This window comes from Larus michahellis, chromosome 6 (genome assembly GCF_964199755.1).
Source record: "Larus michahellis chromosome 6, bLarMic1.1, whole genome shotgun sequence".
NCBI classification, from domain to species: Eukaryota; Metazoa; Chordata; class Aves; order Charadriiformes; family Laridae; genus Larus; species Larus michahellis.
Window position 1 is genome coordinate 72,346,175 of NC_133901.1, and position 24,839 is coordinate 72,371,013.

Here is a 24,839-nt window from a genome sequence, read left to right on the forward strand (position 1 = left end):
CCGCCGCTCCGCTCCCGCGGCCGGCGGGGAGCTTTGCCTTGGGGTGGTTCCCCACCACCACCACCACCACCACCACCTTTAAACGCAATGACATTATTACATCGCTTAAACCACCGGGGCGGTGGATGCGGCGCGACACCGCCTTCGGTACCGGCGGGCCGGGGCTCGGTGGTCGCCGCTCGCCCCACCGCGCCGTGTCCCCCCGTCCCCCCACCCCCGGCAGCGGCCGCCGAGCGAGTCCCGGCGCCTTTCGCAGGAGTCCCAGCAGCATTTTTCCGATCAACCCAGAAGTGCCTGAACCGCCCTGAGGAATCCCAGGAGCGCGCACAGCAATATGGTTATTACCGGATGATATTTGGGAAGAAAGTGCTAATGGGCAATCTGGTGTTTATTTTGAAACTGCTAACAATGATTTTTCTCTGGTAAAAAGGCAGTGTCTGGGCGCACGGCTGAGTGGGTTTTGAGCATGGGCTCTAACAGATGGTGCGGAGCTTGAGGTGCGGGATCGCCCCGCCGCTCCCGGCGCTCGCCGGGCTGGGGGAGCGCCTGGCCGGGCTCGGAGCAGCCTCCCTGCCTGCTTCTCTGCCTGCTTCCCTGCCTCCATCCCTGCCCGCCGGGAGGGCTCGCCAGCCCGCGACCCCGGGGCCGGGGGTGCAGAGGCGGCCCCCTGCAACCTCCCCCGGTGTTAATTAGCGGGGGGGTGGGGTGTCTGGTGGGGGGGTGGGGGATGATGAGCCTAATCCCGAGCAGGGCTCCCTCCGGGGGCCGCGCTGCCGCTGGGGCAGCCCCGGGAGGCGGCGGGGGCCGAGCGGGGCGGGGGGGGCCCCGCCGCCAGGTATTGTTTTGCAGAGCGAGGGGGTAATATATGACAGCGCAGACATAACAAGCAGCCTGTGGCTGCGAGTGTTTGTTGTTGCAGCGTGCCATATAACTTCTGGTGATTGTTACTTTTCCTCTGATGAAACCACGTATTTATAAGTGATTTATTTTTTATTTTGTAGCACAAACAGAAATCCATAAACTGTCGGTTCAGCGCCATTGACTCTTTGATCAGTAACTGGGCTATTTTTTTTTCCCTCTCCCGTCAGTGAGGAGAGATTAAAAGCCTTTATTTTCAGCACTCTTTCTGCTGCAAAGGTACGCAGCCTAAACGAACAATAAAAGTGTACTTAAAACGTATCCTCTTCGCCCCTTTATTCATCGGTAACGAAACTTATAGCTGCCTAAGTAAGCCTCTTAATTAGACTACTACAGCGATTTCCGAAAACATTTAGCCGCTATATACAAAGGAAATAAACCCACATTGTCAACTCGAGAGCGCTCCAGAGTTTAAAAGGGCTCCTCTGTAACCTATTGAAATAATTATTGAAGGGTACAACGCCTTCGCCTTTGTCAGAGGAATTGCACCTCGCCTGCCAGCTCCGCTTTTCTCCGGGAGGAAATCACACTATTTCATTCCTGGGGCCGGGGGGGTTGAGATCCGACCCGGTTTTAGCCAAAGAGAAGCGGAAAGTTTCCGCGGGGTGGGAGCGCGGCCGTGCGCGGAGTGCGGAGGCCGCCGCGGGCTCCGCTCCGCTCCCGGGGCCCATCCCGGCCCGGGGAAGGTCTCTCCCGCCCCTTGCTCGGTGACCGCAAAGTTAGCAAAAAAATAATAGATGTGAGCCGGCTTTGCCTCGGCCCGGGGGTGTTAAAACCCGGCAGAGTGGCGGAATGGTTTTATTTGCCATCTCTGGTATCTGATTTCCAGAACACTGTAAATTATTCCCTATTCTCACCTTCCTCCCCACCACCCTCCCCCCTCCAAAAAATAAAATTAAAAAAAAAATAAAAATCGTGAAATGTCTCACCAGAAAAAAAAATAAAGTTGATAAAATCCAAAGCTAGTAAGTAGCTTTCTGTCTTTAATTGCTGCGGTGCAACGCTGATAACACGTAGTTATCATCGGAAAAGTTGACCAAGACAGGTTAAATAATTTAATAAGGAACTGCTTGTAATTATGTTATTTACAAGGTATGACAGAGGTTTGAGGAAGAAACAGAAGCTGATCTCAGGGAAACGGACGGGTTTGGGTGACCCCTGGAGCACGGAGTTTGAATTATGGAGATGGGGGGCTGAGAGGTGAATATGGACTAGAGGAGAACAAGATGACTTTTCACCTCAGCACATTTAACTTTTAAATCCAAATAAACGTCTCGCGTTACTCCATCGCCGCGTTATTAAAGAAAAGGACTAATCCCGGCCAGTTTCGGAGTGCCTAAGGAAGAGGGCTGCCCTTTTCTCACCGGGGAAAAATATGGCAAAAAAAAAAAAAGTTACAAAGGGGGAAAAGTGCATTTAAAAATAAATCTGGGCAACTTGATGTTGGTGGGTTTTTTTTCCCCTTTCCTCTCTGCCTTGCTAAATTAATTATATCAAACATCTGTTCACATGACGTTGTACTTAATGCCACACACACTATTTAATGATGCCAACGCTTCCTCGAACAGCAACAACACACCTTTTTCGCTTTGTAAAATATCCCCCGGTCATAGGTACCCGAATTACTCGCTCAGGTAAATTAAAAGTAGGTGCCGTCTATCGGTCTAATCATCCCCCCCGCCCCCCCAAGCGGGGGCAAAATACAAACTTAGTAACTTGCGTGTTAAGAAAAGCGTAAACTTTCTCACCTGCTTGGTCATTGAGTCTATTAGCCGAACGTACAGGTCCTGCTCTGTCCTGACTCCTGGGGAGGGAAAGCGGAGACAAAATTCCTATCAGGATTTCAGCAGCGAACCACCCAAATTACATAATGAAAGCATGAGGTCAGGCAATTAACTGCAACGGACAGGGATCGGCACCCGCGCCAGGCTTAAAAATAAAATTAAAAATAATAGTAATTAAAAAAAAAAAAAAGCCAGAAATCACCCAGCGACAGAGTTCTCGCCCGCTCCTGAAGCTGGCTCTTGGGGGGCCGTGCCCCGGGAAGCCCCCCCGGGCCGGTTTGCGGCCGGACTCACGGCCGGGGTTCGGGGGACGCCCACGGCTGAGGCGGACAGCCCCCGCGTCCCCCCGCGGAACCCGGCCTGGGGCTCCGCTCCGCCTACTCCCCGCGCTCACCCCGTCCCAATAATTACCATTAATTCGCAAAAGTGAAAAAAGTCACTTAAAAGTGATGTTCTGCTGGAGCAGCTATCGATCCCCTTTTTTACTTTCCACTTCAAGACCAACCGGTTAATCATGTGAAGTACCATTGACTTATTGATCGGTTATGTTTTGTTTTCCTTATATGCCAAGGAAAGAGCCGTGTTTACACGCGTGTAATTTTAATCTCAAAATCTTTATATCCTTTTCCAAAAGGCCTTGAAAAAGAAAGTAAGACTTTTCTGCGGCACACGGACGTTCAAAAATGAGGTAACGACAACTTACCATTGCTATACAATAACTGAAGTTTATAATGAATTCCATTGTTAGTTTTTTCATTGTTTGGCTCCTGCAAGTAACGATAAATAATTACATTTAGCATGAAAAATATCTCCCTCCTCCTGACGCACATTTTTCTCGTCCCTGAAGCGGCTCGGAATTAACAGTTTGCAGAAATTCAGCCCACTTCGTGGAGCGCTGATGATGTCATTATCTCGGTGCAAATATGTCATGTTTAGCCGTTTTCCCCGCGTTAAAAATAAGTGGGGGCCGCGGCGGTAAGTTTCTAAACCCGGGCTCTGCTCGGAGCGGCCGCAATAACGGGGGGACCCGCACGTGGTCTGGGCGCCTCTGGAGTCCCGTTAGGGCTGCCGGGCTTGGAAATTAGCCTCCATCAACTAAATCACGCTTAAACGTTGTTGCTTTGTTGCTTTTTTTTTTTTTTTTAAATAAGATAACAGGCAGACTTACTTTCTCTTTCTCCACAAAGTCCACAAAAGCTGTTCTCTCAATCTCCACTGGCTGCCCCTGCCTGTCGTACAGAGCTAAGACGAAGTGGAAAAAATTGGATTTTCTGAGATTGGAAGGCGGCTGTTTCTCGAAATGTGCCCGAGCCAGCCCCACGCCGCTGCGGGAGAAAACAAGACAAGGCGTGGGTGAGAGCGGCGGGGAAAGGGGCGCGCAGGCTCCGCGGCCGCGGGGGGATGCGGGGAGCGCGGAGCGGCGCGGAGCGGGGAGGCTGTAAGTGATACGGGGCGGGCGGGGGGGGGGGGGGGGGCGAGTGGGGGGGATTTACGGCCGGGATGAGAAATACAGGAGGAGAAAACCGCCGGGAGAGGATTTGGCAGACGTACCTTTGGGCGGCCGTGTTCGCATCCACTACCCCCGCCGTATGCATCCAGGAGCGGACGGGATTCATCCCACTGCCCAGCGGTTCTTCTTTCATGGTCGTCCCACCTCTTGGTATATTTTCCTGAATCCCAAACATTAAAACAAATTTGGGCAAAACCAGCTCCTAACCAAAAGGGGTTAAAATTGAGGGAAATGTCAGATACGGGGTGGGTTGGTTGTTGCTTGATTTTCTCTCTCTCTCTCTCTCCTTGGCGACTGGAATATAAGAGATGACTTTACTCCCTGTGATCAGTAGGAGAAAAGCCCAGTTCAAGTCTTGCTTCCTTCTTCAATCTGTCCTGTATTGGCACGACATAAACAATTTACTGAGTACTTCTGTGCAGCGAGTTGGATGGCGTTCCAGTTTGGTGGTTTAAAAAAAAAAAAAAAAAAAAAAAAAAAAAGAAAGAAAAAGTGTAACTGCAGCCGGCGACACTGCGAGGTTGCTTTTTTTTTTTTTTAGGGGGGGAGGGGGGGTAAAAGAATAAATATTTTTGTTGTTGTTTGCAGACGCGCTCAACGTGGTGTCATCCTAGTAAAAACCGGCCTCGGGAAGAGAGGAAAAGGGAAAGGGGAGAAAAAAAAAAAAAAAAAAAAAAAGCTTCAGGACACTGCTGAATCGACCACTTTCTGGCAAGGCTTCTCCTGCTCCAAAAGACAAATAAACGGAGGGGGGAAGAAGAAGGGGAAAAAAAAAAAAAAAAAAAGAGAAGAAGAGGGGAGGAAAAAAAAAAAAATAATACTGATTACCGCGGAGGTGTTCCCGGGCACACGGGAGAACGGGGCGCGGGCCCGTTGGCGTCTCACGGAATGGACGGAGGCGCGCAGAGCCCGGCCCTCCCTCCCCGAGGAGCGCGCCCTTCCCCGGGAGCCGGGCCCCCGCCACGGCGGGGAGAGGTGGCGTCACTGATGACGCAAGGGAGGAGGGCGGGGTCAGCGCCATATATGGAGCGTGGGGTTCAGGCTTTTGCCGCCGCGCTCTTGCCCCGGTCCCCCCCCCCGCGCCGCACCCCCCCACACACACAACCCCCCCCAGCAACCCCGGGGTTGTTGGGGGGGGTTGGGGGGGGGGGCAACGAGGGGGGGACCGAGTCGCATCCCCAAATCTTCCAAGTAACCTCCAAGAACCATCCACTGGTGACCCCCCCCCTCCTCGTGGGCCGCGACCCTAGTTTGGGGCAGAGGGTGGACAAAGGGTGGGCTGCTGGCACCCCCTCCGCGCTCCTCTCTCTATATATACAGGCACCTCAATATCTATATTTCAAGCCTGCACATGTATCTCCCCAGCTATATGTCCGCCTTGTCCATATATATCTATATATCCGCCTCGAGTGATGAGCTTTTTCCGCCCAGTGTGGGTTAGGACTTCCCTTTTTTGTTGTTTGTTTTTTTTTTTTCTGTTTTTTTTTTTTTTAATTATTATTATTTTTTAGCGTGTGCGAATTGCCAATATTTTTGCGAATCGCCAAGGTCCGCGCGCTGATATTTTAATTAATCGGTGGAAATCGAAGTCCGATCTATTCTATCAGGAGACAGCCCCCCTCCCCCCCACCCGGGTCCTTTCTCCAAGGGGTGAGGGAGGGGGGGAAAAAAAAAAAAGAAAAAAAGAAAAAAAAAAAAATGTGTTAGAAAGCAATCTATTTTGCTGGTGTTGGGGGTTAATGACTATTGCCAAAGATAAGTGAATTATCAAAGCTGTTGCTCTACCCGATCTCAAAATCCATTACATTGCTGGCCGTCTAATTAAATACGTAAGTATAATAAAATCATATTTTATGACTATTTGAGGGTAATGAGATTAGTCTTTAGAAGCGATCGCCACATATTAAAGATGCCACTGTCTATAGAATGTTAATAACCTTAAATCAAAGTGTATGGAAACTATTCATGATAAATTAAAAGAAAATTCCTGTATTCATAATCAGCCCGGAGCTTTTGAGGTACAGTAGAGCAGATTACAAAACCTCACACTTTTATCGCGGAGGGACGAGCAAAGCAAAGTTCCCAAACAATGCGGTGCTCGGGGTGGAGGTGGCATTTGGTGGCACGGACCCATTTAGGGACCTCGGGCGGGCGCCGGGGGGCTGCCGGTCCCCCCCCCAGCTCGCAAAATCCACCCTCCTAAAAATAAGGTAAAAATGCCCAACAACGCTATAATTGTAACATATTCCCTAAAACGCACAGCACAATGCCGAAGTTGGTCCTTCCCTCCGCTAACGAAAGCGTAATGCTTAAAATCATTTACAGTATCTTTAATTCAGATTACACGCGCCAAGGCGATTTAAATCTGATTACCAAATTAGAAGGTTTTAAAACAAATCCTTTTAAATCTGATACTGTTGACTAAGGAGGGGGAAAAAAAAAAAAAAGTTCCATAAGCCCATCACATAAGGTAACGATCCTGCCCCAGAAAGAAAGGGAGTTTTAAACCTTTTTGACAACAAATGCAGCTGCCCCACTATTTTGGACGATATTAAGCGAAAATGAATGCAAATCTGTGTTCAGAAGCCATCTGGCCAGAAATGGGGGAATCAGCTGCTCTTCACAACAGGCTCTGAGGCTGAATCTATTTCAGCTCATTTTCTAGATCATCTGGTCCTGCACCCAAAGCGTGGAAAATACGGTCTTTATCATTCACCAACTTTATCTTTTTTTTTTTTCTCTTTTTTTTTTTTTTCTCCCGTGTGTGTGCGTGTGTGTGTGTGTCACTGCGCGGCCGCGGGAGCCCGCCCGGGATGCTCCCCGCTCCGCACCGCTCTCAGGCCGCCATCCTGGGGCGCGGGGGGGGTTAGGACCAGTCCCCCCACCTCGGGCAAGTTGTCCCCGGCCCGGGACTGGCGCGGGGGAGACGGGCAGGACCGGGGTTGGGGGGGGATGCCCGCCGCCCCGGCACCTTGCACCGGGGCCCCGGCCCGGCGCCGGGCGGGCAGGGGGTGTGAGCGGCTGCCGGAGGCGGCCCGAGCCCTCCCGGCTCCGCAGCCCTCCTCCGCCTCCTCCTCCTCCTCCTCCTCCTCCTCCGGCGCGGCGCGCCAAGTCTCCCTTTTGTGTGAATTTACGGGGTGAGGCTTCAGTGATCCCCCCCGCAAATTTGCATTTAAATAGCGACATCAAGCGATTCGCGTGCCACACACCAGTGGGCTCCCAGATGTCACGGCGGAGCCGGTCAGATGGCCGCAACCCAGCTGTCCTGTGTGTCCCCCCCTTCTGCCCGCCCCCCCCCCCCCAACCTCCTCGCCCCGGCCCCGCTCCGCGGCCCCCGCACCTCGCGGGCCGGCTGAGCTCCGCGGCCGCGGTAAATCACGCCTCGCAGCCCGGCCTCTCCTCTCGCCCCGCACCGCATAATAACACATAATCACACGCCGTACGTGGATCGCGCAGATTAAAATTGATAGCCTCATTTCCACCGCCGTTATAGGATTCTCCTAAACTTTTTTTTTTTTTTTTTTTCCTCGGGACAATCCCCTCGGGACTATTATCTTAATCATTTCACTTTTTTTCTCCTTTTTCTTTTTTCTTTCTTTTTTTTTTTTTTCCATTTTACGTTTTTACATCACAGAAGTTTGAGCCCGTATTTACTTTACCGTGAATTCCGCCGCGGCCGGGCCGCCCCGCTCCGCGCTTTCCACCCCCCGCCACCGACCCCCAGCAGCGGCTCCCACCCCAAAAAACTTTCCCAGCGGGAAGTTCCGCGGGGAGAGGCGAGCGCTGGCCTCGGCTCTCCCTCCGCCTGCCCGTCGCTGCCCCGGGGGGCACGGCCGGGCCCGCGCAAGCTCGCCAAGGCGCATATTTCAATTTTATTGTGCGAAGGCGCCTTCATTACTAACGTGCTCGGTTACAGTAGGTGTAATTTATGCCCGGTTTAACCGAAACAAATCTCTGCTAACTCTTGTTTCCTGCGTGGCAGAGGAGTGATAAATTTGTATTTTCGGGTATTTTCAATAGCGCGGCGGACGCCCAGGTACCGCGGCGGGTACTTCCAGGGCGTAAATTTACGGCGGAGGAGGTAATTAGCGCGGGGGGCGCAGCGCCGCGGGGGGCCCGGCCCGGCCCTTGCATGGGGCTCCGCGCAACCTGCGCCCACGGCGGAGCGGCGGCCGTGCAGAGGCCGAGCCGGGGCCCGGCTGGGCGCTGCCGCCGGTGCTGCGGGGAGCGCCCACCCCCCCTCCGGCGGTGAAGGGCCCAGTGTGCGGAAGGGCCGCCCCGCGCAGCGGGTCTGGGCCCCCCGGGCGGCTCCGGCTCACCCGCCGCCCGCCCTTCGGCTTTGGGCCGATTTCAATACTTTAATTCAAATTCCTGAGCATCCCGGGCCCGGGGAGAAGCCGGCTGGGAGGCGAAGGGGGACAGCGGTGCGGTGCAGACACCCGCATCTGCCGGGCGCGGGGATGCGCACGCAGCAGCAGCCGGCTGACCCGCTCCGCGCCCCGCGCAGGACACCGCGGGGGCGGTGCGGGGCGCGGTGGGGGGGACGGGACTGTCCCTACCGCCTGCCCGGGAGCCGTCGGGGCCGGGCCGCCCCGCGGTCCCTCGGCGGGCCGTACGCGCCCCTTCCCGCGCCTTTGCGCGCCCCTGCGCGCCCCGCGGCCAGGCTGCGCGGCGAGATGGTGCGGCCGCCTCGGAGTAAAGAAACTCCCCGCCGGTGCAGGGTTGTTTTACTCCAGCTGGCGCTCGGCCCTGCGCTCCTCCAGGCGCGCTTTCGCCGGCCGCCACCCCGATATTGTTAAATCAAGATTTACTTCTTAGGAAAAAAAAAATATTAAAAAATAAGAGAAAGAAATTTTTAAAAGGCTTAAACTTTCCCCTTGCCCGAGTGCCAGCCCTGGCAGCCGTGTGTCCAACGGGAGCCTTTCCTCGGAAGGCAAAACTCCCCGCGGCCGCAGCCCGGCTCCCGGCTGCCCGACGGCGCGGCCCGGGGGATGCTGCGGGGCGGGCGCCCACCGCCGCTTCCCCGCTCCCCGCGGCCGGGGGAGGGGGGCGTGGGGGGGTCGCGGCTCCGGCGGACGGAGGGGAAGCCGCCCCCGCGGTGGGGCGCGGAACGGGCGCGGGCGCGCAGGCGGGGAGTTGGCGGCCGGACAGGTCCTGTCGTGCGGCGAGAACAATATAAACTGACTCCAACTGAACAAACAAGGATCGATCAGATAATTTCAGATATTATAATTGGCTTTAATTAAACACACTTCGTTCTAATTAACTCTGAAATTTTAGCATGCTTTGGGACGTTGGTGTCTGATTTGATATTGTCAGTCCAGATGTCCTAATAAAATTCAATCCTCCACTCAAGACTTCAATATTCACTAAGAACAAAATGCAAATTAAATGTAAAACCTAAAGTATCGCCAAAGGTATAATCAAGAAAGGTGTCTCAAAACTTCTCACTTTTTATTACGCAGTAGTTAGAAAATGCAGATTACATCCTAACAAGACCTCTACTGAATAATATAAACCTTAACTCTTTCGTGGTCAGGGCTGGCTCTGCCCTGCAGGGATCCGATAACATCCAATGCCAACGCGCGGCCGAATATTCGTGGTTTGGGGCTCGGGCTGCCCGAAACGGGCTCGCCCGGGCGCGGAGAACCGGCGGGAGCCCCGCGGAACGGGCAGCTCGCCGCCGCCGCACTCGCGGAGCAAAACTTTCCGCTTTAACAAGTACTTTTCTCCCCGAGGCGGACAACGGGAGCTGCCCCCGCCCGGCGCCGGGATGCCCATCTCCCGCTCCGCCACGGCGGAGGCAGCGCGGCCGCGGAGCAACCCCGCGGGAGCAGCGCCGGTACCGGGCACCGGGCTCGGGGCAGCGCCTGCTCGCCCGCCCGGGAGGGACGCAGATGCCCTGGGAGGGGGACACACACACGCACCGGGGGAAGGTCCCCGTCCCCTTGCCCCGTCGCCTGCCGCCGCCTCGCCGTTTCCCCGCAAGCCGCAGCGGTCTTTTAAAATAATTAAAGCCTTAAGAGCAGGGCGGTGATGCGCGGAGGCACCGCGGGGTGCATTACCGGGGGGGCCCCGAGCTGCGGCTCCCCGTCAGCCCACAGCCTGGCTCCGTTCGAGAGCGGGGCGAGCGGCGCTCGGGAAGACCGGCTATTCCCACATTAAACATTTGTATGTTTTCCATACTAATGGAGTCACTTAAAGCTGTTGCTAATTTAACTTTTTAAAAAGGCCACAGCGTGGTGATTTGCATTTTCTTTAGGATATTGAAATGAAGAGAAAACCGCTGGGCGGTGAGGCTGCCCAGAGCATAGCTGGGGGCCATGCAGAAATAAAAACAGATAAAGAAAAGAAGAAAGAAAGAAAGTGCCTTCTCTTCCAGACTATTAATAAGCAATTTGTCCCGCTGCAATTTACATTGCAAAGACAAACGTGTCGGGGCGCCCGGCTGCCGCCCAGCCCGGCCGGAGCCCCCGCGGGCCGGCTCCGCGCCGCTCCGCACCTCTCCGCGCTTCCCGCACACCTTCCCCCGCCCAACCCAGCACTCCCACATCCAGCGGGTTGGGGTGGGGGGTAAAGCGCGGAAGTTCCGCGGCCGGCGGGGCGGCTCGGGCGCTCCCCGCGCACCTGGAGAGGGGCTGGGGCGGGGGGGGCTGGAATTTTCAATGAAATTTCGGAGCGGCGGGGGCAGAGACGCGCCCGGCTGCGGGTAAACAACAAGTGCTGAGCTCGGCGTTTCCCTCTCGCCACATTCCCCCTCTCGCCGCAGATCCGGCGGCCGCGGCTCTAGCGTGGGGACGGTGTGCCATCTACAGGACACTGCGCGGGGCGGCCGCGCTCCGCGCCCGCGGCCCCCGCCGCCGGCAGGCGCGGCGTGCCCGCTCCCCCCGCCACCCCCCCACCCCCCCCCCCCAACCCCCCGCCTTCCATTCCGGCGATGAAACACCGCTTATTTGTTATTTGAACTTTTAAACACCGCGTTTAAAAACTTTGCGGAGGAGAAAGGCTGCCCGCGATTCCGAGACGTTAGATTAAAAGATATGAAATGTAAAGATAATGCAATTTGATTTGTTAGTCTAACTCCGCGATTTGAGAGTTGATGTCCCCAAAGACCAGGCGAGCTTTTTCCCTTTATTTATTTTTATTAAAACATCAATCTACTCTGGAGCTGGGTGAACTCAGTTTCACCTAGAGAACATAAAATTCTCCATACCAAGGAAATAAGCACCTTTCATAAATCAACAGTATTCCTGACAGATCGATCAATTTTTGGTTGTTAATCCGAAAGGAGGAGTTTTAATTGCTTCCTGCCTTTTAGCCCGGGCACCTCGGCGGTGCGGCTCCGGCAGCGCCCGGCTCTCCCCTTTTTGTGCTCGGGAGGTTGAAAAAGCCCCCGGAGACTCCCGCGCAGCGCAGCGCAGCACCCCCCTCAACCGCGCTACCTGCGCGCAAGCGGCCGCCGGCGAGTATCTGCGAGGCGGGACGGAGGTGGGCGCGCAGGGGCGCGCAGCGGGGCGCACAGACGCGCGGTGTGGCCCGTCCCAGGTAAGCGGGCGCTCCGCCACCCGCGCCCCCCCCATCTCCTCGCCCTCCCGCGCCCCTTCCCCCCTTCCCCCCCCCACCACCGCGCAGAGGCGCGCAGCCGGGGACGCCGCAGGACCCGCGGACGCGGGCGCTTACCTTTGGCGGCTAATTAGGCCAGGGAGAGGTTTTCCGAGGGAAAGCCCCAACCCGCGCGGAGGGCAGCGTTTATTGAGGAGGGGACCGGCGGAGGAGTGTGCGTGTGCTCTGCGCGCTTTAATACACTACTTACCCACCGCAGCCTCGCCGAGGCTCGGTGGGGCACGGCGGTGCGCGGAGCGCAGCAGTGCGCAAGCGCCCCCCCCGCGCTGCGCGGGCGGGAGGCGGGCGGGAGGCGCGGGGCGCCCGCGGGGGCGGAATCGGCGGCGCGGTCCCGGGGGATTGGAGGGGGGGGTCCGGGCCTCGCCCCGTCCCGTCCCCGTACAGCAGACCCCCCCGTCTGCCCCTCGCCCCCCGGGTGCTGCCCTGCGCCTCGCCCCGCGGAGCTCCCGGCGGGGAGAGGGTCCCGGCGGGGGGAGCCGGCGGGGCCAGGGCCGGGGAGGCGCGAGGGGGAGCGGGGGGGGGTGTGTGTGTGTGATCGATTTTCGGAGCAAAACGCTTTAGAAACGCAACAGTTTGTGCTTTGGGGCTGCAGCTCCGGCGGCGTTTGGCGTGTGTGAACTCGCCGCTCCCACCTTTCGGTCGCACGCGGGGGAGAAGTGGCCGGAGAGACGCTGGCGACGCCTTTTAAAACTCTTTAACTGTTTTAATTAACCCTCTGCAGCCTGAATGGATGCTCACAGCTCGCGCTCCTTTGTCATCCCGGGCGCGATGTTAGCAGGTACCGGGTTTCAAGAACTTCTTGGCTACATCGATCTTCGATTTTGGCACGGCCGTGGCTGTATGGCGACGCTGCGCACCGAGAGCGCTGCTGGCCAGGACGGAGTTTATTTTGTTTATTTTTGCTCTTCCCCTCCCTCTCCCAGTTTCGCAGAGGAACTCTGGCAGTATTTGGTTAATCTTCGAGGAGGTGATAACCGCTGTGGTATTTAGCGAGCTCTCTGCTACCACCGAGGCTTTCCAGTGATCCAACATCTTTGTAAGTGATGTGCAGTTAGGAGATGCGGAGCTATTTAGGAAAAAGAAAAAGGAGCAGTTTCCAAGTCAGGCAGATTCCTGCAGCAAAGTGAAGCCACGCTTTGGGAATGGGAGCTACATCTATAAAAAATAAGCCTATCGGTGTTGACCTTGGTTATAAATTCAGGTAACGCCCACCTTTGGGTTTGTTCTGACAGCAGGTACTTTCTGGCAGGGTTTTAGTTTGCCCAGAGCAATCACTTGGAGCAGTTGGGAGAGCAGAGAGGCTGTGGGCGGCCGGGCAGGAGCCTGTCTGTGTGGGGAGGACATTGGACTGTGGCTATGGTGGGTGCAGGGATGGTGGCCGTGGCCAGCACTACCTCGCACAGCAGTGTCCATCCCAGAGCTTTCAGCTTCTCCTGGGCAGGGGGGAACCTCATGGGGTCGTTTCTGTTGCATTCCCCCACGGACGAGCTCGGCTGCTGCTTACACCAGCCTAAGCGCTTGGGAAACAGCTGTCCAGATGTGCTGGGAGTGCTCAAAGTTGGGTTTAGACCTAAAAAAGCCAACACAACTCTGGTCCTGCTCTCTGGTGTCCTGATGTGTCCCCGCTACGTGCACAGTTAATGGAGGTGCTTGGCCTTAATGTTCTGTGGGACGTTCTCCATGTCTGGGGCTTGGGGGGTGGACCTGGGATCTGGTGACCTAGCAGGAGCCACCCAATGGTGGCCTTAAGAAGTCCCATGGGGGTACCTGGAGGATCTGGACCTTAATTGTTTTACAACATACTCATTGCATGGGTTGGGAAAATTCTGGGGGTTCGTTCAAGGGAAGTTGATACATCTGGAAAACTGTGAAAAATACACACATTTTAAAAAGTGTTCCTGACTGGAATGAAAAAACAGGGACTCCAAGCGCTTTGTGGAGTCAGCATGGATGGAATCGGGAGGCAGAGGCACAGGGAGAGCTGGTTGTTCCAGGCCTGAGCCTGCCTGATTCGGCCCAACCCAACACCTCGCCATAAACCAAGAAAAACCCTGTTGAAAAATAGGGGTGAATTTGCTTTTCTTGTACAGTAACTACTTTTTTTTTTTGCACGGAGGCTGAGCTAGTCTTATTAAGACAGATAGGTACTCGCAAAATATTTATAAAGCGGGTTCCTCGGCATCCCCACGCTGGTCCCAAGGCAGTCTGTCTGTCTGTCTGTCCTCGCAGGCGATGGGGGGGTGGCGTGTGCTGTCCCCAAACCTTCACCTTCAACCCCCCGTACAAAGCACCGCCTTGCCTTGCGGCCCGGCGACTCTTTGGTGTGTGGCTCATAAGGCTTGAAAATTAATTGTGCCACTCTCCTCCTGCTGCGAGGAGCATTGCCGATACACTTTTTTAAAATTTAAAAAGATCATATATTTTTCACACGCTCGTTGTGCTCTTCAGGAAAGAAAGCTTGATTATGCTCCAGCCTTTTAAATCAACAGCATGCATACAAACTAGTAGGTGAGTGAACAGCGTCAGGTGTTTAAAACACCAAAACCGTATTTTTTTCTAAAGGCTTTGGACCACCTGGATGTGATGTGGCCCCGCCGGAGTTGGAGGGCTGCTCGCAGGCCAGCAGTGGTCCCTTTTATTTTGACACCGTATGTATTCTTGGCATCTTTCACTCCTAGATTAAATTACGGTGCTCTGGGACTGCTGTCGAACGGCAGCTACTTAAGTTATTAGAGTAGAACCGTGACAACATCTTGGTGCTCCTTATCTCTTTATTCTTGGCTCACTTTTTAGTGCACCGCACTCTCTATCAGCAGTTTTCATTCCTCCTCCTTTAATCTTACCTCCAGCCTTCAGTGTGTTCGAGCGGCTCCTTTCAGCGCTGAGGCGGTGAAACTCCAACTCCAGCTCTGCGGGGATGCTCCGGCAGCGCGCGGTGAGGTTTCCCCATGGTATAAGCATGTTACCTTGGCGGTTTCACTCTTCCATCAGCCTGGGGCATCTTGTCTGCTCCCAAATCAGGGTATTCCTCCTGGCAGCAGGCGTTGGCAGCTCTTTTTCAAGTGGACACGCTGCAACCATGTCTCAACACGTCTAAAATACACTATTAAACACCTGCAGCTCACTTGTGCGCGGGAGGCTGGACGCGGGCACCGAAGTCCCCCCGCACTACGTCAGCAATAGTGGCTTACTGCTCAGCGTGGTGCCCGCGGCTGCCCGTGCACGGCCCTGCTCCGCAGGCACCCGCACCTCAGAGTAACTCCCGCTCCGCTTTTCCTCTGTGCAAGGACTCGAGGTGCTGCCAGCGCAAGGGTGCAAACGCAAAGCGCACCTTTGAGTGACTTTATCGAAAAGCTTTTCGGGTACGACCCAACAGCCCTTTATACAAGACCCAGCGCATTCGTGAAGCCATTCTTTTAAAGAGGGATTACTTTCGGCTCGTGAGTTATTTTTAACAACCTTGTATAAAGACTCTGGTTTTAGTAATCAGAAAACCATTTGCCTTATGTGCTGAAATCTCTCCCAGTTATTTTTTTTTTTTTTCATGCAGGAAGGGAAGTAAGTAAAGTACGGTGATAGAAAAGGTCGTACTCTCCAAACCATAAAAAAAGTAGTGTCATCTCCTCTAGCGCTGGAGGTTAAATACTTTAGCGGGAAGTGTCAGGGATGTGAGAGGACATTGAGTGAAGCGACGGCCCCTTCCTCAAGCAACTGTCTTTGTGCCCGGCCTCGAATCCCCCAGCCCAGAGACCTCCTGGAAGCGGGGTTGGGGGGCAGGAGGTCACCTATCGGGTGGCCACCACTTTGAGGGAAAACGTGGCAGCAGGGCTCACCGGGGAGCACGCCAACCCAAATCCCAGCAAACTTCACCGGCAGGCGGAGAGGCCTGTCAGGCGTGCGGGAAAGGCAGCCCCTTCTCCCTCCTCATCAGGGTTTCACACAAAAAAAGAGCCGCGACAGGGAATGTTTGCCTCCAGGCCTCTTTGCTAGTGCAAAAGCGGTGCGACCCGCTGATGGAGACAGGTGAAATGAGGGAGGAAAACGTGAGCGTTATGAAAAAATAAACAACAGCAAGGAGAAGACTGAATTTAAATATTGCTAGCAGAGAACTCCACCGGCAGGCTCTGCTGGAAATTATCTTAGACACCACGGTACAAAACCGCTTCCTTTTTGAAAGGAAAATGATCTAATCAAGATGTATGTGCATGGCAATATACTCGCGGGGAGAGTAAGTTGGAGTTATCTGCTTCAATTATGTGCACTTACGGTGTTCTTGTCCTAGCAGAGGATGCGAATAATAAATATAAAACAGTTTTTTCCAAACCTGTATCTTAGTTGAGTTACTTGGCTCATACTCCGAGTCGTACATGACGTGTGCGAAAGAGAAGGTACAGGGTAAAAATCCTGTGAATATTTCTGAGGAATCGTGTACACAAGATGCGGGATGAGCCCACGAGGGAGAATTCTTCGTGATCTCTTGGCACGAGAAGGGAAACCGGAGAAGGCTTTTGGGACCCCCGAGCTGGCGAGTTTAGATCCCACCAGTGCCCACCAAAAGCTGATTTAGAAATGATGGGACCGGCAAAAAAATGCGTTTTTTTCCCTTTGCTCCTATTCGCCCTCTGTGTCCTGCAGCCCGGTGACGGGGCTGGTCGGGGCTCGGGCGTGCCGGGGCTCCGACACCTCCTGCCTCCTCCTGCAGAAGAACCCGTGAGGGTCAAACCCGCGTCAGATCCGGGACCGCGATTTACAGCCGGAATCCTGAAACACACATCGCACCGGGGCGCATCTCACTATTCGAATGGCGATTTGTTCCCCTTCAGAACGGGTGTTTTTATAGCATAAATTATGAAAACGGCTGGTATTCCTGCTCCGGCACCTTCATGAAAAATGAACTTTGGCTGAGCACAAGCGGCAAATAAAGCATGAAACGAGTTAAAAAATGATGCAGGCCTTCATTTCTTTTAAGGTAAAATGACTGGTCCCAGGCGTCAACACCTCGTAGACCTGCCGAGATATGTTTTGAACCCACTAAATAATAGATTTTAGTGTGTTTTTATTTGTCTGCTTTGTTTTGGGAGGAATTATATCCACAATCTGCTTATTTCTGTTGCATTGCCAGTAGAAGTTGTGTTTTGCTGGTTGAATTTACTTCACAATCAGATGCTCAGTTTTTCTAAGGCACAAATATTTAACTGCTCTTTTATTAATAGAAATTATAAAAGATATAGGCAGGAGCTTATTTATTATTTAGTGCTTTATTTTACTGTAATAGCTGTGAAATTTAGACACAAAGTTAATACATGTTTTTCAGACTAACTCTTTATGCCCCGTTCCAGTCTATCAGCACAGAACTGAAGCTGGCCGTCACAATACCATGGATCCAAGAAAACGGGAATTTGGCAGATAATTAAATTCAGTCATTAGTGCACCTTGAATATTAGCAGTGTCAGAAGGTCTTTGCTACCTGCGATTCTCCATTCCAGGGCTCTGATAAAAAGTAACACTGAAAATATGCTTCACTAGCTGCTGGGTTTTTGTTTTTTTTTTTTTTTTTTTTAAGTGATAGATTTATCTCCTAATTTTGCTCTTGTTTCACAGTCTTTTATAGGACTCTTGGACAGTTTATAGATGCCAGCTGACACCTGTAAAGTTCACCTGAAGCTGTTCAGCAATTTAAAACACCGCAATGCAATTTATCTAGAACTCTTAATGCACAAAAAAAAAAAAGGGAAAAATTGATTAGCGTCAATGACGAACTCTTCTGTTCGGTCTTTATAATGTGGATGTAAACCTGTCAGGTTTTACAGCTGCCCTCACACTGCTTCAATTAAACATAGCTTTTGAGGGGAGACCCTGCATTTCTGCTCCTGGTGCCTCAGGTCAGCCCCAGGGGGTCCAGCACAGGGATGGGACGTGGGGCAGCATCAGCATCACCATCACCACCAGCACCACCAACACCACCAGCACCACCAGCACCACCAGCACCACCGGCATCAGCATCACCATCACCACCAGCATCACCATCACTACCATCACCACCAGCATCACCAGCACCACCATCACCACCAGCATCACCATCACCACCAGCATCACCATCACCACCAGCACCACCAGCATCACCAGCACCACCATCACCACCGGCATCACCATCACCACCAGCATCACCATCATCGTACTTCCCTGAGAAAGGTACCGACAGCCCATGTCTGGCTATGTGCTGGTTTTAAATTTTACTTAACTCGATAAATTCAAATTAGCGAAAGAATACTAGAAATGGGAGGGGAAAAAAACCCTTATTTTGTCCCCTGGGGAGCCTTTGCCCCTGCCGGGTTGCCCGGGCAGACCGAAGCCCAGTGGTTCGTTCAGGTGATCCAGGCAATGGGGGTCGACGGCTTCCCCTGAGACGCTGCTCCACAGCACACATTTCTCAGGTTAATTGGTTTTTACCATCTTAAAACTTTTCTTTCACAAGCTCAAAATAAAGGGACCAAAAAATATAGCTTGCAACATGTTCTTTATCTGTCTGGTGGTATTTCTTCTTTAAAGCTTGTATTTCCAAACTAACCTGCATGTCCAGGAAGGCCTAGTAATTATGTATTTATTTCAATTGCGAGCTGAGAAGCTCTTGTAATCAGATGGTCGCGGCATCTGTAAATCTGAGCCAAGTACTGAATCTTGTGCTAATCCGGCTATTCACAATTATGTCAAGTTTGATCATCTGAAAAAAGCCGCCTTCTTGCTTGGTATTTATCATCTTTCAGACAGTAGCAGACAGTGATCTTTTACTCCCTCATGCAACATTTCAGCAAGCGTTATATATTTCAGAGACATTTTCGTGTATGTATATGCTACGAATTGTATGCAATATTCCAGAATGGTTCCACCAGTAGCGTACAGGGAAACATTATGGTATTAACCACCTCTCACCTCGCCCATTACCGTGTTTCTTTTCCTAACATACTGCAGTATAAGAAGCATCTGATTTCCTGTTTAAGTGCCATATAATCACTTGTTACACATAACAGCACACTTCCTTTTAATGCTTAAATCCTGGGAGCTGCGATTTCCAGAGGCCTCGTGGCTGCTTGAGCGATCCTCTATGAATCATTGAGCCCATCAGACCTGATCCCTGGAATAAAACAGCCCATGGGGCTTCGCTGAAGTCCTCTTTGGATACGGACACAACGTATGATATCGATTAAGAAAATAAGGTGGGTCATAGAGAATGCACAACGACTCTTGGTAAGCTTTTCCCAGTGACTAATTACTCCTATCGCTGCGATTTTCTCCTTGTTTTCTATACAAATGTACCAAACCTCCCCTGGACCTTGCACTCCCGATGCCCCGGGCAGTGGGATTTGCTGCTCAGTGAATTTGTCGCAGCATTCGGATCCAGGCACAAACCAGAGGAGCTGCCCCAGGCGGTGGCCGAGCGCAGCTGGAACCGTGATACAAGGGAGTGGTTGTGACCGACACTTGCACCAGCTGATGGATGGACCAAATCTGGGGGTTTGACCCCCGCTCTGTACACAGCTCTGCCCTGCAAAGCCTTCCCGCGCTATAACTGTCCTGCTCGCTGTGAACTCCGATGATGCCAGGCTGAGCTTGGACAGATGAGGTCCCAGCTTGTAAGGAACCACGATTCTGTCTTTGCCCCTCTTACAGGGGGTCTGCAGGAAAGATGGGGACAAACATTTCATCAGGGCCCGTTGCGACAGGACAAGGGGGAACAGTTTTAACTAAAAGAGGGAAGGTTTAGACTAGATATAAGGAAGAAATGTTTTATGTGGAGGGTGGTGAGCCCCTGGCCCAGGCTGCCCAGAGCAGCTGTGGCTGCCCCATCCCTGGAGGGGTTCAAGGCCAGGTTGGACGGGGCTTGGAGCAACCTGGGCTGGTGGGAGGTGTCCCTGCCCAGGGCAGGGGGTGGCACTGGGTGGCCTTTAAGGTCCCTTCCCACACAAACCATTCTATGATTCTACAAATCTGAGAGTTTAAATTACTATAAATGGTAATATTTATGAGTTTAAGATGACTCTGCATGCACCCTTGTAGTGCCTCGAGCGCAGTGCTGGGACCCAGGACCCCTGACTTCCCGTGTTCCCTGTCCCAGGAGCCACCAGCCCAGACGGACTTCGCTGGGCCCAGGGCCACCAGCCTCCAATGCCTGGAGCAGAGCACAGCGCTGGGTCACCTCTTTCCCACCGGGCTGGAGTCTGCTGCAGAGGGCATGGGGACGAGTCTGTGGTCCACAGCAGCGCATTGCAGAGATCTCCTGGGAACCTTCTAAATGAGACATCAATTATGTGGTTGCCTGGGATTGTGGGCAACACGACGTGGTGGCTCCAGCGGTGCCATCCAGTATTGCACTCCCATATTCCTCCCTGGGATTTCCCAGATGAGAGTGAACGTGTCTATAATGGTGGGTGAGGTAGTGGCCACGTGTCCACTGCGAGCCCTGGGCATGTAACCATCACTGTGTGCCTGCGGATCGTCTGTACCAGGGGCCAGCATGATTCCAGCAGCACCAGTGTCCCCCCAGCAGCGCAGAGTGGGTGTTTTGTGGATGCAGAACCGCCCTTCATTTGGGATTTTTGGAGGTGAACCAGACAAGTCGTTCCTCCTTTGTCACCAGGTGAGATTTTGGTCTGCAGACCCAGTGACCTCCACTGGTGTGTGGCCGGTCCTGGCTGAGGTGCTGAGCACTGTGTTGAAGCATCACACATAGGATGGGGCAACGTGTCCCCAGCTCGGCAGCACTCATAGAGCACCCCCAAAATCCAGAAACTCAGGTGTGGAGGGGTAGATTGGGTGAGAATTAGTGGGGGTTTGGTTTCCTTCCCTCCCCGGTGAGGGCGGGCAGAGGCAGCTGGGCTGCACGTGCTGTGCCAGGTGATGCTGATGGATTCATCAGGAAGGGAAGGCCTTGCTCAGGTGGGTGTGATAATCCTAGCGAGGACTTATTGGGTGGCTCTCACATCTCTAGGGCCTTTTGGGGTTGCTCCAGCCAAGGGTTGCTCTTGGTGGTGGTGTGTTCCTTGCGCACAAGGGGACATGTGCAGGGAGAGAGGCTTCTGTGTGTGGGGGAGTGATGCTGTCCTGGTGGCACGAGGCATTTGCTTCTTCTGGTGGGATGAATGGGGTCTGCTGCATTCCTCATGGTAAGTAAACTGAGGAAATGTTGGACTGCCAACCGTGGGTGTTTTAAAAGTGCAACAATCTCTAAGCTTTTGGATGCTGTGTGTGTGCAGGGACTCTGATTTTTGATTTACTGGGGGGTGGTGATTTGCCAGGATGGCTTTGGTGTGCCAGCTGTGTGGTGAAATCCCCTCCCAGACACTGGTGGGAGCTCGACCATTTGCTTAGAGGGGGCAGCTTCAATCTGCAGTGTCCAGAGGTGGGGGAGACCCTCCTTTTGGGAGCGGTGGGCATTGCACTGTGCAGGTCCATGCAGCAGCTGAGGTGGGCAGCTGTGAGTGCCTGGGAGTAAGTACCAGAGCATGAAAAGTCTCTTGCCCAGCATTAATACCGGTCAGTGAGACCATCTGTAAGCTTACACTGCCTGCTCTCAGGAAAAGAGCCCACGTGCCCACAATAACGTACTGCATTTTTGTTAACTTGCTCTAAGCTACTGCTTTGAGGATGGTGTGAAGCTGGGCGGGGGTTGCTGGAAAACCAAGTGTGAGTTTCTGTGTGGCTGGTTCTGGCTGGCCCTTGGGAAAGGGGAGGAAAAACCTGCTTCAGCCATTGCTCTTTCCCATTGTGGAAAGTTAAAGTGCCCAAATCCATAGGTTAAATGTGGGCTAATGCACACCAAAAAAAGGCAAGTGGCACAGGGAAATCAGAAAGCAAATTGCTGCTACTTTTTTCCTCTTCAGTGCCAAAACAAGGGAAAAAGGGTTTCTTAACAAGGCTGGTTTGTAGGAGCCGGTGCCTGGAGCCATGCTATGGGGAGAGCATCTCTGGACACTTTGGAGCTGGCCATCTAATGACAGTGCTCTCAATGGTTTTGTTCTAGTCTGTGTCCACAAATGCAGATCGGTATCTGCTCATTACAGCTGGAATGCCTCAGGGATGTAATCTTAGGCCTGTAATTTCACGGTGATGAGGCCAAAGTCAAGAAATATCTTCTCCGGGCATTGCAAGAAAACCAAACCGCCCATTATGGGTGTTCTCTGGCAGCACTCAGGGGTGCAGATACCTCAAGCCACTTCGATTGACAGCAGCCTGGGACACGGCTGGTGTCGCAGCCTCTACCGCCAGCCCTGGCCAAGCCCTGGTGAGCAACCCCTGCTGCAGATCCTTCGGGTGTGCTGGGATGCAGAGGAAAGGAGCTGCTCTGACTCCGAAGTTAGCAATAGTAAAGTGAAATAAATCGCCACACTAAGATGAAATGGGTTGATACAAAAATCAACTGTATTGACGTAGAAGAAGCATTATAAATGCCGCTAAATTAAAAATGTGACTTCCATAAAGCTCTTAAAATTGTGTGAGTGTAAAAGTACACTGAGCAAAGCTGCCCGTGGAAGGATGTCCTGTCCTGAAACATTTGAGAGAGCCTGGAGAGAAGTGTCCATGCGTGTTCTCAGGCCACTGCTGACGTGGGACACGTCTCTCCGTGCTCCCTTAAGTGCAGGAGCATCTCCTGGTGCTGCTCAGGACTGGGTTTGCCCCACCGGGAGGGAATAGCTCTGATTATTCCTCATGTAAGCTGATATCTTAAAAATTCCTGATATGCTTAAAAATAGTATTTTGTATTGTGAGCATCATGGTGGGACCCATGCTGCATGGCTGTGGAGGTGGTGTGTGACTGATCTGGGCAAGATGCGGGATTTATCTTAATGACAAAATAATGAAAGGCAGGAATAGGATATTTATTTTCCGTGGGGGCTGGAAGCAGGCACTGGTATGTGCGTGTGCTTCTGATATGTCTTTAGTATCTAACAAGCATGTTGATGGCAATAGTCCTAAATTGGCTTGGCTGATGCCTAAAATGAGGTGGATATTGCTGGAGAGAAGCTATCTGCACTTTATTAGATGCTCTACTTTGATTTTTTGAAAAACAGCTTTGACTTGAATGGATCTTCCTGATCTGGGTTGCTTGGTGCACTAATTGTAATCCTGTAGCCATAACTCTTTAAAATATCTCTATAGATGTACTAATAGATCCTGTTAGGGTAGTTAAAGTATAAAAACATTTGTCTTTAAAATATCATTCTGTCTCTTACCAAAGTAAAATGAACTTGTGTGATCTTATCAGGCTTTGCAGGCCTGCCATCTACTGGCTGTTTCTTTGTGAGGAGGTTGGTGGGGCCTTGTCTCTAAAACTCGTCAGAAGAATGTTTTAAACTTCTTTAATTGAGCTGCTGGCTCCAGGGCTAGAAATGTGTTGGGCCCAGAGGCTGCAGCCTGTGCGTGTGCTGGGCAGGGCTCACTCCCTGCATCAAGGGCCACATTGGCCAGTGTTTGCCTTATTTTGGTTCTTTTCAAGTGCCATCCAGCTGAAATATTGGATGTGTGGCCATAAGGACTGGGGCAGTGACTGACCCCCTGTACTGGGCATTGGTGAGGCCCCACCTCGAGGGCTGTGTCCAGTTTTGGGCCCCTCACCACAAGACAGACCCCGAGGGGCCGGAGCGTGTCCAGGGAAGGGCAACGGAGCTGGTGAGGGGTCTGAAGCACAAGTCTGGTGAGGAGCGGCTGAGGGAGCTGGGGGTGTTCAGCCTGGAGAAAAGGGGGCTGAGGGGAGACCTTCTCGCTCTCTACAGCTCCCTGAAAGGAGGGGGCAGCCAGGGGGGGTCGGGCTCTTCTCCCAAGGAACAGGCCATGGGACAAGAGGAAACGGCCTCCAGTTGTGCCGGGGAGGTTTAGGATGGATATTGGGAACAATTTCTTCATGGAAAGGGTTGTCAAGCGTTGGAAGAGGCTGCCCAGGGCGGTGGTGGAGTCGCCATCCCTGGGGGGATTTAACAGCCGGGCAGACGTGGGGCTGAGGGACGTGGGTCAGTGGTGGCTTTTGTCAGAGTTGGGTTGATGGTTGGACTCAGTGATCTGGAAGGTCCCTTCCAGCCTGGGCAATTCTACCATAGCACACACGAGAGCATCGTGGCTGTTCCAGCTGACCAGGAGGGAAGCCTGGCTCTCCCATGGCTCTCCCCCACCCTAGCAGGGAACAGTTGTTCTCTTGGACTATTTTTAAAGCTGTGTGGCCAGTGGGCTTAGTGAGCGCTCCCTCAGATCTGCCCAGCACAACCGGCCCCTGTATGAGATGTGGCAGGGACAGATAATACCCACACATAGCAGGCTGGAGACAAAACTGTGAAGGTCATGTTTCCAACTTGCAATCAGTAACTTCTCAGCACATAGCGTGGCTGATGTTCCCCCTTTTATGACTATTTTTCCCGCAGTTGGGATCATCAGCCTTCCCTGCGCTGTTTTACAGGAGCGGCCGCACTAGGACTTGCTGAAAGAGGCGGATGCTTTGCAAGAGCCAAGATCATAGAATCATAGAATTGTGTTGGGTTGTGATCATCACCAGGTTGTGATGTGATTTTTATAGTAAAAGAGTTTTAAGGCTCTGCAGTGAGCATCTGCACAACGTGCCCAGGTGCACCGTCCCCTCCTGGAGCATTTTCTTGAACGTACTCTCTGCTTTTACGTGTTTCTGCTTAGCCCCAAGTGAGATATCGCGGTGCTTCAAGGAAGAGCCAGCCCAGCACGCTGAAGTCCTTGCTGAAGGAGGAAGCAATAATTCTTTATTTAAAAGAGATTATAGCTTACTGCTGTAAATTACCGTATCTCTTTATTTGATCATGTAGCTAACGGCTCTGTGAAGGCTTAATGACAACTGGAGCCTTCTGCTGCACCGCGGCTGCTGAGTAGGAGGCTGAGAGCTGCTGGGGGCCCAGGGGCTGAGCGGGACCCGTGGTAGGCTTGCATTGCCCACCGTGAGCGTTGGTGTGGGTGCAGGGTCGTTATCCTCGAATTAAGACTTGCAGGTAGGA

The 24,839-nt window shown here is 53.0% G+C and overlaps 1 protein-coding gene across 32 annotated transcripts in view; it reads right to left on the reverse strand.

Annotated features, from left to right (window-relative positions):
* The window catches only part of EBF3 (EBF transcription factor 3), a 130,375-nt gene extending 118,343 nt beyond the window's left edge, over positions 1-12,032 (reverse strand). For 26 of the 32 annotated variants that reach the window (XM_074589931.1, XM_074589918.1, XM_074589928.1 and 23 more), the window contains exons 1-4: positions 4,254-7,491; positions 3,871-4,027; positions 3,406-3,469; positions 2,667-2,722 (exon numbers count right to left, since the gene is read on the reverse strand). In XM_074589931.1, the coding sequence (XP_074446032.1) occupies positions 2,667-2,722; positions 3,406-3,469; positions 3,871-4,027; positions 4,254-4,387 (411 nt within the window). In that variant the 5' untranslated portion in view covers positions 4,388-7,491. Of the gene's footprint in view, positions 1-2,666; positions 2,723-3,405; positions 3,470-3,870; positions 4,028-4,253; positions 7,492-11,892 lie in introns of those variants that run through there. The other 6 variants (XM_074589935.1, XM_074589923.1, XM_074589919.1 and 3 more) reach the window with 3 other exon arrangements.
* Positions 12,033-24,839: the final 12,807 nt, after the last annotated feature.